The following is a 13778-nucleotide window of genomic DNA, read 5'->3' as shown; positions in this document are numbered from 1 at the left end:
TGAGAGGAGAATGAGTCATATAGCAGGGATTGGAGGCTGGAGAAGGCAGTGTTGCCGGAAGATTCATCAGGTGTGAAGGAGGAGACTGAGAACTGTCGGTCAGAGAGAAAGGGGGAATGGCAGAAGGTTTACATTCCCTTTTAGTAATAGGTGAGGCAAGTGGTGAGGAAAGGTCAGAGGGGGGGAAAGGAGATGGTGGTGGAAACAATTGAGTGATCAGATATGGAGGGTGTTACAGTAGTATTAGTGGCTGAGAGAGAGGTGGCAATGAATAAGAGATCCGAGAGTTACCCCCTGTCTGGGTAGGTAGTGTAGTGATGCTTATGTGGTAGTAGCCAGGGGTTGCTCATTCTCCTTGTGGCTTTCCTCAGGTGTTGGTGAGCGCTGGGGCCATATCGGTTTGCATAGGGTTTATGTGTCTCTTGCCCTCGTCTTGCAGTCTCTCCTCACTCTCAGTTCATTTTCTGCTGGTTCCACATTGGCCTGGGGTCTGTCAGGGATTGTCAGTTTGGATTTTGGGTATCTCCATCTAGCTTGGCAGAAAGATCTCAGTCTATTCCCTGGTTGTGTTTTATTCCACTCTTCTGGCTCTTGTCTGGGTTTTTTTTGTTGCCTTCAAATTCATTTTTGGAGTTGGTGTTCTAAATCAGAAAAGAAAGATCTGTGGCCAGAAAATGTACCTGGAGGTATTGGGAGATAAAAAGTGGTACCAGTGGAGACATCTGTTGCACATGGGGAATTTCAGGGACTGAGAAACTCCAACTCCTACTTCCCAAATCTGGGTCAGGGTTTGCTCAGGCTTTTGTTGTGATGAGCCTTCTGCCCCAGGTTGAGAGGGGTCACCCTCCTCCCCTTCTGACAGGGTCTTATCGCCGACCATGTAAAACCTGTAAGTAATATCTCTGCTATATGAAAGCATTCTCGGTGGTCAGGAGCTCTTCTTCAGTTACCACCTAGTTCTGTTGACAACGTGTCAAAAGGATGGAGATGGATCATTGTTAGACAAAGCTTTGAAAGGATTTAGCCAATGCCTGAAACAGAGGCATCAGCCACTACTGTGAATGGGCAGCAAGGAGCGGTGTGTTGAAACACAATCACCAAGAGTGTGCTTGAGGCTATTGAAAGACTGCTGTGTATGGGAGTTTCAATGGTAGACAACTTCCTGTTGGGTAAGAATGCCAATTTGGCTACTGCGGAGGAATAACCAAGAATGAATAACTTTTATCTTTGTATCTTTATATTGATTGTTAATAAATAGACCTTCTGTGCAACCTAGTGTGTTTTCTGTCCCAAAAGGGGAGGGAATCAATGCTATTGCATTTGGGGGCCCAGATTTATACAAAGAACTTTCTTTAATAAAGGAGAATTGTGTGTACCTGTTTGGGGTGGGTGGACAATTCCCCTGTATTAGATTTCGCCTGGTTAAAACATCCTACAATGGTCAGCATTTCCGTTGTCTGTGGCATTTCAAGATGCCAGGCAAAGCTAAGGATATAAAGAGTGCAGAGCATGAGTGTGGCAGGTGCACCCCATAGCATGTTAAATTAGTCATGAGGTGGGCCAGCATCTTTGAGAAGCAGGACTTTGGTTTCAGCTAGATTGCTAAAAGAGAAGCACCCTTATAGATCTCTAGGAATAAGGCATTTTGAAGAATGTACACAGTCTTTTAGTCTTTGGGTGTCATTTTGTTAAACTACTAATTGCATTCTTGTGACAACCAACATTAGCATATATGTGCCGTCGGGTCCTCTGCATACAATTTACAGCTTTTACAAAACAGAGTGGAATATTAAGTATTGATAATAGTCGAAATCCTCTTTAATCTTTCATTTTAAACTTGTTTTGGTAAAAAATGAAAATGCCATCTGCAAATATTGCTTTTCAGACGGCATTTGCAATGGATTCCGATGGAACTCACCTGCTTTTAGCAAGTACTAAATGCAAGCCAATTTCCTAGGAATCTATTACTTTATCGTCAGCAGAATATATGCTGGAGTTAAACCATGTGAACTTTGAAAATGGAGCAAGAATCTATCGCAGACGTTATTTTCACTCCGTGCTCCTGCTCTGCTTTCAAAAAGTAAGACATTGCAGGTGTGGTTTCACTGGTAGCCAGTGAAGCCATTTGTTGGTAGTGCTAATGGCGTCATATAGACCCAGTTCAGAGATGAGGCAGACTGCCCGCTCTAAGGCTTTTTGAAGGTTTGTGAGAGTCTTGGTTTGGATCCCACAGGATATGAAGTAACAATAGCCCAGGGGAGGTCTGACCAATGCCTGAGCCCACTGTATTCTATAGGGTGTTCAGCCCGGGATGGAGGTTCACCCACAGGGGGGATAGGTGGCAAAAGCCTACTTTTATCACTAAGTTGACATCATGCTCTACAGCAAGGCTAGAGTTAAGCATTACAAACAGGTATTGAGCTACGTGAATGGGGTGCTGCCAGTTAACAGGGGAGGTTCAACTTGCTAATGAGAAGGATCTGGTCTTTGAGCATTGAGAAAGCAGGTTCTCCTGTATATAATTCAAAAAACATATGCAAGAGGGATAACTCACGTGACACTGAGGTATACTGGTAGCGGTCAACTAATGACATATGTGGTTGTTTTGCTTGAGGGGCAACGTGGGACAGGAGGTGTGCCAACCTTCTAAAACTACTAAGCTAGCGTTTTAGCATAAACTGACTCTGGGCCGACCAACGCTGCAAAGGTCTCTATTTAAATCAGTGCACTGCAATCTTCTCAAAATACCCCTATTGCAGTGTTTCGAATTCCAATCAAATTTTTCTTTCATTTTTTTTATATATTTGACACTATTTCCCCAATTAAAAAAACCCTTCCTTCATGACTATTAAAGAGGAAGGGCCTCATTGTGAGTTTGGTGGTAATCCGACAATTTACCTCCAAACTCGATTACTGTTACCATCACTTGGTCCCGCATTTTCCTGTGTGCTTACAGGAGGCAGTAGAGCTGTATTAATCACCATTTTCAGTGTCTGTAGGAATCCAGGGGGATTTCTGCGGGAATTGCCGCCAGCGTTAATTATGTCGAATTATCCCGATTTTTGGTCGTAAGGTGGAAGATTGATCTCCAGTTTTTTGCTGGAGGAATATCCTCCAACGTACCACCAAACATGTACTATGGCAGTGTGGTAATGCAGTGGTCAAGCAGCAGTAACAGAATGGCCAAAGTATTACCACTGTTTTACCCACACCACCTTATTTGTTATGAGACCCTATGTTTCTTGACAAGACGTCAAAATATCTTAAATGGCATCCTTGAAAGATATTTGTAAATCCTGTGTTCTTCCATGTAGATGGTTGACCTGTCCCTAAAGTGATCCCTCTATTGGCAGATAATGGCATAGTAAGATAATGCATTAACTCGATCACACAAATCCAATATCCTTTTTCCACAACCAGTGATTTAGCCACTATGGGTAATGCCATATCTTAAGATTGTTGGGTAAGCACTTACCAGCGTCTCCATCTGATACTGCAGATCTTCCCTCTCCCGGCGCGTGGTCTCTATGTCCTCCTCAGAGAGTAATAGGGTGACTTTCTTCGGGGTGTAGCAGTGACATGTCAACTAGGAGAGAAGAAAGGAAACTGATTGCCAACATCAAACGGCATGAGAGACCATTCCCAGACCCCTCTACTAACAAGATCTGTGGCATCATGCTACAACTGGAGGCTAAGGAACAAACTGGACAATCAGAATCAAGAAACCAGGAAAACAGGACTACAAGGCATTTGGCAGGCAAGCAAGCAGAATAGCAGAAAGAAACAAATCTACAGGCTGGATGAATGGAGCCATGAAAGGAAAATGGACGCACATCCAACGTAATGGTTGAAGGAATAAAACCGTTGTATTACAGAGCAGGTAAGCAGCTCCGCTGACCATTTAAGTAATGAAATACAAAAACACCAAAAGGGCGTCACCATTCATTATTCTCCAGGTGTCTGCCGTTAACAAACGGTATATATCACACAAGACAGTGGGCCTCATTATGATTTTGGCGGTAGCTGTGCCTGCATTACAGGCATGGCTACTGCCGAACACGCATCCGGAACCCCCACCCACGAATGGGCACTTACCAGCCCATTACGAGTTGAATGGGCCTGTAAGGAACAAGTTACTTACCTGTAACTGTTGTTCTCCAGCATGGGTCTGGCATGGATTCACATGCTCATGAATATTCCCCGTCGTCAGGCTGGGAATCCTCGGTAAAGAAAAAACCAGTATCAGTTTCGTTTCTGATCTGTCTTTCGTAGTAATAACCAATCACTGGTCTCTGCGTCATACTGACCACAGCCAATGACTGCCCTCTACCTAAGCACCGCCTCTGGCAGCCATCTTCAGATTTGGAAGCACGTGAAGTGGCAGTATGACCAAGTGAAGAGCCGCAGAGGGGTAGGCGGGAGGGTTCGCATGTGAATCCATGCCAGACCCATGCTGGAGAACAACAGTTACAGGTAAGTAACTTGTTCCTTCTCCAGCATGGGGTCTGGCATGGATTCACATGCTCATGAATAAAGAATACATAGCAGTACACACATGCACAACCACGGGAGGTGGCAAAGGCTCAACATTAAGCATCACATAAACTCAACATTAAGCATCTTACCTCCTCACCAGGCTCACCTCAGGCGAACAGGTTGCGCAGCACTGCTTGGCCGACCCTGGACTCCTCCCTGGAATCCCGGTCGACGCAGTAGAGTTTCGTGAAGGTGTGCGTCGACCTCCACGTAGCAGCCCTGCATATGTCCAGCAGGGGCACACCAGATAGGAACGCCGTGGTAGCTGCGATCGCTCTGGTGGAATGGGCTCTCGGACGGCCAGGCAGCGGTCGGTTTGCCAACCGGTGACAGCACATGATACAGCCGGAGAGCCATCTGGAGATGGAAGCCTTCGAGAGAGCCTTCCCCTGATTGACAGGTCCAAAGTTCACAAAGAGTTGTGACGTCTTCCGAAAACCCTTCGTGCTGTCCACGTAGAACTTCAGCGCTCTAGCTACATCCAGCGAGTGCAAAGTCCTCTCAGCCGGCGACGAAGGCGACGGGAAAAACACAGGTAACACCAAGGGTTCGTTGAGATGGAAGTCCGACGGTACCTTGGGCATGAAGGAGGGGTGCGTCCTGAGCACTACCCTCGTGTCGTGGAAAGTCAAGTACGGGGCCTTGCAGGAAAGGGCCTGGATCTCTCCCACTCGTCGTGCGGAGGTGATGGCCACAAGAAAAGCTGTTTTCCACGATAGAAACTTCAACGGGGCCGAGTGCAGAGGCTCGAACGGAGGTCCCATGAGCTTGGTCAGCACCACGTTGAGCTCCCACGCCGGGGCCGGAGCCTTCACCGGCGGGAACGATCTGAACAGTCCCTTCATGAACTCTTTCACCAGACGATGAGACCACAAGGACGTCCGGCCCGTGGTTCTGGTGTATCGGGAGATCGCAGCAAGATGAATCTTGATGGACGCGTGTGCCAGACCAGCTTTGGCCAGCGTCAGCAGGTACGGCAGTACTTGGGGAGCCGTAATCCGTAGAGGGTTAATCTTCTGTGCGTGGCACCAGACAGAGAACCTCTTCCACTTGTGTCCGTAGCATTTAAGAGTCGAGGACGCCCTGGCCTTTGCAAGAACCTCTCTGCAATCGGCCGGTATGTCGGATCCTCCAAACTCTAGCGCTGCAGGAGCCAGGCCTGCAAGTTCAGCGACTTCGGGTCCTGGTGGAGGATGGCGCCTCCTTCCCTGGAGAGTAGATCCGCGTCCGCCGGCAGCTTGATCGGCGGGGACGCTGACAAGTCCAGAAGGTCCGGGAACCATATCTGCCTCGGCCACGCAGGTGCGATGAGGATCATCCTGCACCGTGACCTCTTGAGCTGGTTGATGAGCCGGATTAGCAGAGGCAAGGGAGGGAACGCGTAGAGGAACAGGCCCTCCCAGGGGAACGAGAAAGCATCGCCCATGCTCCTCGTCTGGGGAAACCTGCTGGCGAACCTCCGGCACTTGGTGTTCGTCGCCGTCGCGAACAGGTCGATCTGGGGTGTGCCCCACCGTCGGAAGAGGCGATCCACCAGATCCTGCCGTAGCTCCCACTCGTGGCACGAGCGCAGCTCCCTGCTGAGTGAGTCGGCGATGGTGTTTTTTATCCCTGCCAGATGAAACGGCACCAGAAAAATCCCTTGGGCGACGGCCCAATGCCACAGGTCCTGCGCCTCCTTGGACAGCGCCGGGGACCTGGTTCCGCCCTGTTTCCTGATGTAAAATATGGTGGTGGTGTTGTCGGTGAAGATCCTCACCACCTTGCCCTTGAGGGACGGAAGGAAGGACCTGAGGGCCCAAAACACTGCACGGAGCTCCAGGACGTTGATATGTAGGGACTTCTCCGTCGGGAGCCAGAGTCCCCTTGCGTGCAGATTTTCGGTGTGCGCTCCCCACCCTTCCAGGGAGGCATCCGTGGTCACAGTCTCCTGGTGGGCTGGGGTCTGCAAGTCCATGCCCGCCGTCAGATGCGCGCGGGTGCCCCACCACCGTATCGCTCGTCGGAAACTCTCGTCGAGCTTGATCCTTTCCTCGAAGCTGCCCGTCGTCTGGATCCAGCGCGCATCCAGGAATTCTTGCAACGGGCGCATCCGGAGCCTGCACATGGGAATGAGGTAGATGCAGGAAGACATCATCCCGAGGAGGGACTTGATGGACCTCACTTTGGCCGCGTCGGCCACCAACATCCGTTGCACCTTGCCCAAGATGGTCCTGGTCCTCTCCTCCGACGGGGAGGCCAGAAGGGACACTGTGTCGAGCCTCGCTCCCAGAAACAGTGCGACTTGCGCGGGCACCAGGTGGGATTTGGCGTAGTACACGGAGAATCCCAGGTCCGTGAGGAGTTGGACGGTCCTTGCCGTGTGGACCACGGCGAGCTCCCTCGTCTTGGCGCGGATGAGCCAGTCGTCCAGGTAGGGGTAGACGTGAATCCCCTCGCGGCGCAGCTGCGCCGCCACCGGTGCAAGGCACTTGGTGAATACCCTGGGTGCCGACCGTAGTCCGAAGGGAAGGGCTTTGCTCAGACGTCGCAGGTCTAGGATGGGGCGCCATCCTCCCGTCTTCTTCTTCACGAGGAAGTATCTCGAGTAGACTCCGGAGCCCCGAAGCCTCTTTGGGACGAGTTCGATGGCGCCCTTTCTGAGCATCGCCTTTACCTCCAGGAGAAGTTGAGGGACGTGAAGTTCTTTCCTGGCCACGGGGGGGACGCGCGGGCACCTTCTTTGAAACTCGAGCGCGTGGCCCCGGGCCAGGGCGTCCAGCACCCAACGGTCGGTGGAGATGGACTCCCACACGCTGACGAAGCCCGCCAGCCGGCCTCCCACCGGGGTGCTTCGGTGGGGGCCCGACCCCACGGCCGGTTCAATCCTGCTTGGACGCGGCCTTGCCGCCCTGACCTCCTTGGCGACGACGGCGGGGTCCGCTAGACTTGCCTCGTCCTCTGTAGGCCTCTTGCGACGACGAGCGGGCCGCTTGACGGTAGGAAGCGAAACCGCCGCCGGAACCTTTGGAGGCGCCCTTGCCTCCGCCGCTCCGAAAGGGCGTCCGTCGTTGCAGGACTCCAAGGGCCCGGGCCGTCTCCGTATCCGCCTTGATGGCCTGAAGGGAATCGTCCACTGTCTTCCCAAACAGGTTGTTCCCGTCGAAGGGCATGTCCAGGACTCTGGTCTGGACGTCCTGCCGGAAGTCCGTAGCTTTGAGCCATCCACGACGTCGAAGGCAAACGCCGTTGCCCAGCTGGCGGAACCCAGTGTCGGCGATGTCCGTCGCCACGGTGATGGCGTGGTCCGAGGCCACCTCACCTTCCTGCAGGATCTCAAGGGCCTCCGCCCTCTTGTCGTCCGGCAGAAAATCCAGCAGGGGAGCCATCTTGTACCAGAGCTCCCTGTCGTAGCGGGCCACGATAGCCAAGGCGTTGGCCGCTTTAATCGTCGTCGCTGCCGACGAGATGACTCTACGCCCCATAGTATCCAATTTCTTTCCCTCGCCGTCCGGCGGGGAAGTCGATGTGGAGGCCGCACCCCCCCCCGCTTTCTTCCTGGCTGCCGCGGAGACGACGGAGTCCGGGGTAGGCTGCGCCCGGAGGCATAGGGGGGCCGTGTCCGGGACCCGGTACTTTTTCTCGTACCGGTCTCTTCTAGCTGGCGTCGTGGAAGGGTTCTTGAGGAGGGAAAGGCCCTCATCCCAAATGTCGTCCAACAGAGGCACTGCGAGGACCGTCTTCCTCTTGGCCTCGCGCCGCTGATAAAGGAAGCCTTCCTTTTTCTTCTCCTCAGGGCAGAGTTGGAAAAGCTCGGAAGCCCTGGAGATCATGGAGTGGAAAGATCCGATCTCGTCGGGCGGAGAGGCCCTGGTGGGAGGCGACGACGGAAAATCCTCGTCGTATGCCTCGTCGTCCGTACCCGTCGCTGCCGTGTCCGTCCCCGTATCATCCCCTCGGGTGGACGGGGAGGAGGGCTGGAAGGGGCGCGACGGTTGAAAAGGAGGTGGTGGATGGATCCTTCTTTTCTTGGTAGGGGGAACACCAGAAGGTCCCGGTTCTGGATCCCCCGACGGGAGAGGTTCCTCCGTCGGTAACGGTAGCCTCGTCCTTATCTCGGAGCATAAGGACTGTATGGCCAACAAAATGGCCGCCGAGTTGTCTTGCGGCGCTGGCAGAGGGGAATCCGACGGGCGAGCAGGGGCCCCGTCGGTATCCTCGACGATGTCGTCGTCGTCACCTGCGTCGGGGTCCATTCCGACGGGCTGGCCTTCTTCCACGCCTAGGCCGTGGCTTAAGACCTCGATCAGCTCCTCTTCTGAGGTTGAGGCCGACTCTACGACGACGCCCTGCCCCCCCTTCTTCTTCCCCACGGGGGGTTTCACGGGGGTCCTATCGATGGGCACAAAGGAAGACTCCCTCCGAGGAGGCAGGGAGATTCTGGGCCCTGAGGTCGCCACCACTGGTGCAGCCACCACAGGCTGAGCCAGGGCCGCCGCGACCGTTTCGATAGAGGGCTTGGTCGGATGGATCAAGGCCTTCACCACCTTAGGTGCGCTCACCGCCTTATCCTTGAGGGAGGGGGCACTGCCACGCTCCTCCTCTGCCTTAGAGCTCGACCGGGGCCTCTCCAGGAGCTTCGCCGGGTGCTCGGCCTTCCTCTTACCCGACCCAGAGCGTTGGCTCGTGGTTGATGGTGCCGGGGAGGGTGCGCCCTGCCTGGCGCCCGTAGAGCCCGACCGTTCGGCGCTCCCGGTGCCAGCGGACTCGCGGTGCTTGGCCTTATGTTGGGCCCCCGTCGCCGGGGCGCCCTCAAAGGTCTTAGAAGACCGCTCGGATTTCTTCTTCTTCCCGCCAGACGGGCTCTTACCCTCCAGCCAGTTGGCGAGACGTTGATGGCGGTCCTTCATGGTCCGTTCCGACATGTTGCCGCAAAACGCACAGTCCTTCTCCACGTGCGTCTTGTCCTCATGAAGGCAGTAAAGGCAGAAAGAGTGTTCGTCCTCCTTGAAGACGTTCTGCAGCTGGCATCCAGGGCAGACCCTGAACAGCTTTCCGGGCGTCGAGCTACCCTTCTCCTGGGCCATCTCCGAGACCGGGCCTGAGAAGCTTTTGGAGTCCTCCGAAGTGTAGCTCGACGAAATCTTCACCCTTGAGGGGCACAGATGAATCCGACACGGGTCCCCGTTGATCGGATGTAGAATCGGTGGAGCTTGAGGCTCTTTTGACCGAAAGAATCGAAGTTTTTTGTAAAAAGCGCGAAAAAATAGCACTAACGCTCGAGAGCAATAGCACGAGGATCCCAACACATGAACGTGCGGTAAAAATCTGAAGATGGCTGCCAGAGGCGGTGCTTAGGTAGAGGGCAGTCATTGGCTGTGGTCAGTATGACGCAGAGACCAGTGATTGGTTATTACTACGAAAGACAGATCAGAAACGAAACTGATACTGGTTTTTTCTTTACCGAGGATTCCCAGCCTGACGACGGGGAATATTCATGAGCATGTGAATCCATGCCAGACCCCATGCTGGAGAATTGTCCATTCACGGGTGGCAGTAATGCCAGGCTCCTCATCCCCATACTGCCCCATAGGGCAGAGTGGGCTGAGGAGCATGAATGCACTGGCACCGTTCATAACGATGCCGGTGCATCCATGTGTTTCCCGCATGGGTGCCGCACAGTGGGCTGTCGGGGACCCATGAGGAAAACTCAGAATACAGCGGTACGGTATGGACGGTGCCGGTGCTATACGGCATCGTCCATACTGTACCGCCAGGGTCGTAATGAGACCCAGAGCACCTTAACTGATTCAAAAAAAGTTGTATCACACACTGGACTTCATACAATCGATTCTACAACTGGAGAGGATTAGAGGGGCAAAGAATGACCAAACAAAAGGAACAGTACACACATCTAAACAGTCCCTATTAGCTATTACCAAGTTGTTTTAGATTTCTTTGTATTTGTCAAGCAACAAGTAACATAAATACCTAACACACTTAACTAAAAAGGGGAAGCTACCATGGTCTGCAAGTCTCTGATTTAATCTTCTTGGACCTATGGGGTCTCAATCTAAAAGAGATTACTTAAAAACAAGCTGCAAAGACGTGGATTAGATCTGTGCAGCAGTATTTTAGCAGTCTATGGGCCTCATTACACGTTAGGTGGTAAGGGTTTACCGGTACCGGTAAGGGCCCCGCTACCGGTAAACCCTTACTGCCTTATTACGAGTTCCCTTTGCGGGACCCGACCTTAACGGCTGGTTTTACCAGCCGTTAATGTAGGGTGCCGCATGGGGACCTTGGAGCTGATTACGGTTCCGCAATTTGCGTTAACGTAATTAGCGCCTTCCCCATTCCCATTATGCCCTATGGGGGCAAAAATGGGAATGGGGAAGTGCCTTGGTGAATGGGGAATTACCGCCCCTGCTCACCTTGGAGTAGGGCGGTAATTCCGCCATCCACCAAGGCGGACACGGTAAAATCGCCATGGTTACCGCCTACCGTGTAATGAGGCTCTATATCATCAAAAGCCTGCCATGCTGGGCACTGCTCTAAATGTAACAAAAATATCAAGCTAGGCTCTTGTTATGGTCCTAGTCCTGATTTTGAAAGGTCGACCGGTTTCTGTGGCCTACAAAGGTGCTGGCCAACTACCTCAGGTCCATCTCCCATCACATTCAATTCAAATAAATTCCTGTTTTATTGTTTTTCATTAATCAAAAACCAGGATGTATATTTCCTAGCCGAGGTTTGGTCCACACGTGACCCTGTGACAGGGTCGCTCTCGGCACCACCTCAAAAGATATACAAGAGCACAGAAAACACTCCTCCCACACCAGAGTGTGCCTACATGCTTGGTTTACTCTGAGTAATGGTTCTTAACCCCAACGCAGGGTACGTACAGATAGCAGAAGCTGGCAAAAGCTTGCTCCCCTTTATCCTTCTAATATTTACTCAAAATCCCGGCTTGTCTTGTCCCATCTGCACATACATACAAAGGTCGTCTGATTACAAACGGTTCCTCATCGGGATCTCTCTGATCTTATATTGCATTTGTGTCACTGAGAAGGGTGCATTTCCTCTCTATATTTGCTATCATCTGTGGATTCCTATGTATTCTTATGTATATATCACCAATAGGCATGCAAGTATGCTAATCCCAACGCTGCCTAGGTAACTATGTCATGACAATGGGGCTAACTCACCAGCATTTATTTTATTTATTTATTTGGATTTGTATAGCGCACATCTGCCCAAGAGCATTGTGGCACTGGTCAAGTATTCTCACTTAGTACATGTCATTTCCAGAGACATAATTTACGACAGGTAGGTGGTTTGACGTGTTACATACAATAGATGCACGTGTGGTTGATACATACAGTTGTCACAAGAACCAGTGTGCGCTTTGTTATATACAGATGTCACATATAATCACTATGAGGAGAGGGTTAGTTGAAGAGGGTGGTTTTTAGCAATTTGCGGAAGGCTTGGTATGATTTTCCGTTCCTGAGTACCGTAGGAAGGGTGTTCCAGTTTTTTGGAGCTAGGTGCTGGAATCTGGAACTGCTAGCTTTGCTTCTTTTGAAAGTGGGTACATAGGTCTGGTTACCCAGGTGTGATCTGGTGGGTCTGGAGGACGCGAAGTGGGTGATCCTTTCGGCTAGATAGGATGGGGCGTCAGCGGAAAGGCATCTGTGAGTAATGGCCATGGATTTGAAAAGGATACGTTCTTTTATAGGTAACCAGTGGGCCTCTTTTCTGGCATGGGAGATGTGTTCCATTTTCGGAATGCTCAGGGCTGCTCTTAAGGCGTTGTTCTGAATGACTTGCATTTTTTAAATGTTTTTTGTCGAAGTGCCCAGGAAGAGGGCCTTGCAGTAGTCCAGCTCGGTACCTACTGTGGCTCTGGCTATGATAGGCAATTTTTTGTTGAGAGGAAAGGTTTCACCACGTTAATTATCTTGGTGGTGAGTGCAGCGGATGACGCTATGGCATTTACCTGCCGTGACATGGATAGTGTTGAATCAAGGTATACCCCTAGGGTTTTTACAGCCGATGAGACTGTGATGGTGGAGTTATCGATTTTGAAGGTTTTGTATTGTGGTGGGAGTTTGTTTAGGGTATCTTTAGTGCCAACTATGAGGATCTCTGTTTTGTCTCCATTTAGACATAGGCCATTGGCTGCCATCCAGGTTTGGATGGCTGTATAGATCTTGGTTAGTGCCGCAGCGTCTTGTTCATAGATGCCTGTGAGGGGGATCAGAACTTGAGTATCGTCGGCATAGTTGGTGTAGACTATGTCGTGACGATCTAGGTCATTGAAAAGTGGGAGGGTGAAGATATTGTATAGTGTGGGGGCAGTGCAGGAGCCTTGTGGCACACCACAGTGGATGGTGGTGGGGGTGGCGCAGGCGGAGTCTGAGAAGACTTTCATGAGTCGACCTTCGAGGAAGGAAGTGACCCATGAGATGGCTTGCGGAGAGAAGTGGGCTTTGTTTTTGAGTTGTGTGCCTAGGATGGCATGGTTGACCAGATCAAAGGCAGCGGACAGGTCCAGCAGGAGCAGGAGTGCTGGTTTACCTTTATCCATGATGTCATTGAATTGTATTTTAAGATCGAGTAGGGCAGACTCGGTCGCCTGTCCTGGGCGGAAGCCCGATTGTCTTTTCCCTAGGATTTGGTTTTCTACCAGGTATTGCTGTATTTGCATGTAGGCAACCTTATCCAAGATCTTGAGGAGGAGGGGTACGGTGGTGATGGGTCTATAATTGTTAGCGTTTTCGGGATCTAGGGCAGGTTTTTTGAGAAGTGGGTGCACCCACGCTTCTTTTAGGCTGTCTGGAACTGAATTAGCATTGAAGGAGGCATTGATGAACGATTTAAGAAACAGTGCTAATGTTTCTACGCAGTCTTTGATTAGTTTTGTGGGGCAGGCATCGCCTTTGCAGTTAGAAGGCTTGATTTTGTTTACAATTTCTATTATCTCTAGTTCAGAGACTTCTCTAAATTTGAATGGCGTGATGTTTTTTTTTCTTTGACGTCAGCCACTATTTCCGCGTGGGCGGTTGATAGGAGGTGCTGAGTGAGGTTTTTGTGGTGGACTAGAATTTTGTTCTGGAGAAGCTCAATTTTGTTGAGGAGGGCCGACTGTATGGTGTTGCACCAGGCTTGGTCTTTAATGATCTCTTGAGACTTGGTGGCAGGTGTGGATAGTTCCTTGAATATGGCGAAGAGCTCTTTAGATTCTCAGCTGGCATTGG

The 13778-nt window shown here is 51.4% G+C and overlaps 1 protein-coding gene across 3 annotated transcripts in view; it reads right to left on the bottom strand.

Annotated features, from left to right (window-relative positions):
* The window catches only part of LOC138488688 (uncharacterized), a 1693320-nt gene that overhangs the window by 342043 nt on the left and 1337499 nt on the right, over positions 1 to 13778 (bottom strand). For all 3 annotated transcript variants that reach the window (XM_069615913.1, XM_069615915.1, XM_069615914.1), the window contains one exon: positions 3476 to 3586. In XM_069615913.1, coding sequence (XP_069472014.1) covers positions 3476 to 3586 — 111 coding nt within the window. The remainder of the gene's footprint in view (positions 1 to 3475; positions 3587 to 13778) is intronic.

The sequence above is a fragment of the Ambystoma mexicanum genome, chromosome 9 (assembly GCF_040938575.1).
Source record: "Ambystoma mexicanum isolate Mex_15411 chromosome 9, UKY_AmexF1_1, whole genome shotgun sequence".
Classification (NCBI taxonomy): Eukaryota; Metazoa; Chordata; class Amphibia; order Caudata; family Ambystomatidae; genus Ambystoma; species Ambystoma mexicanum.
This window is presented reverse-complemented; position numbering and strand designations above follow the sequence as displayed.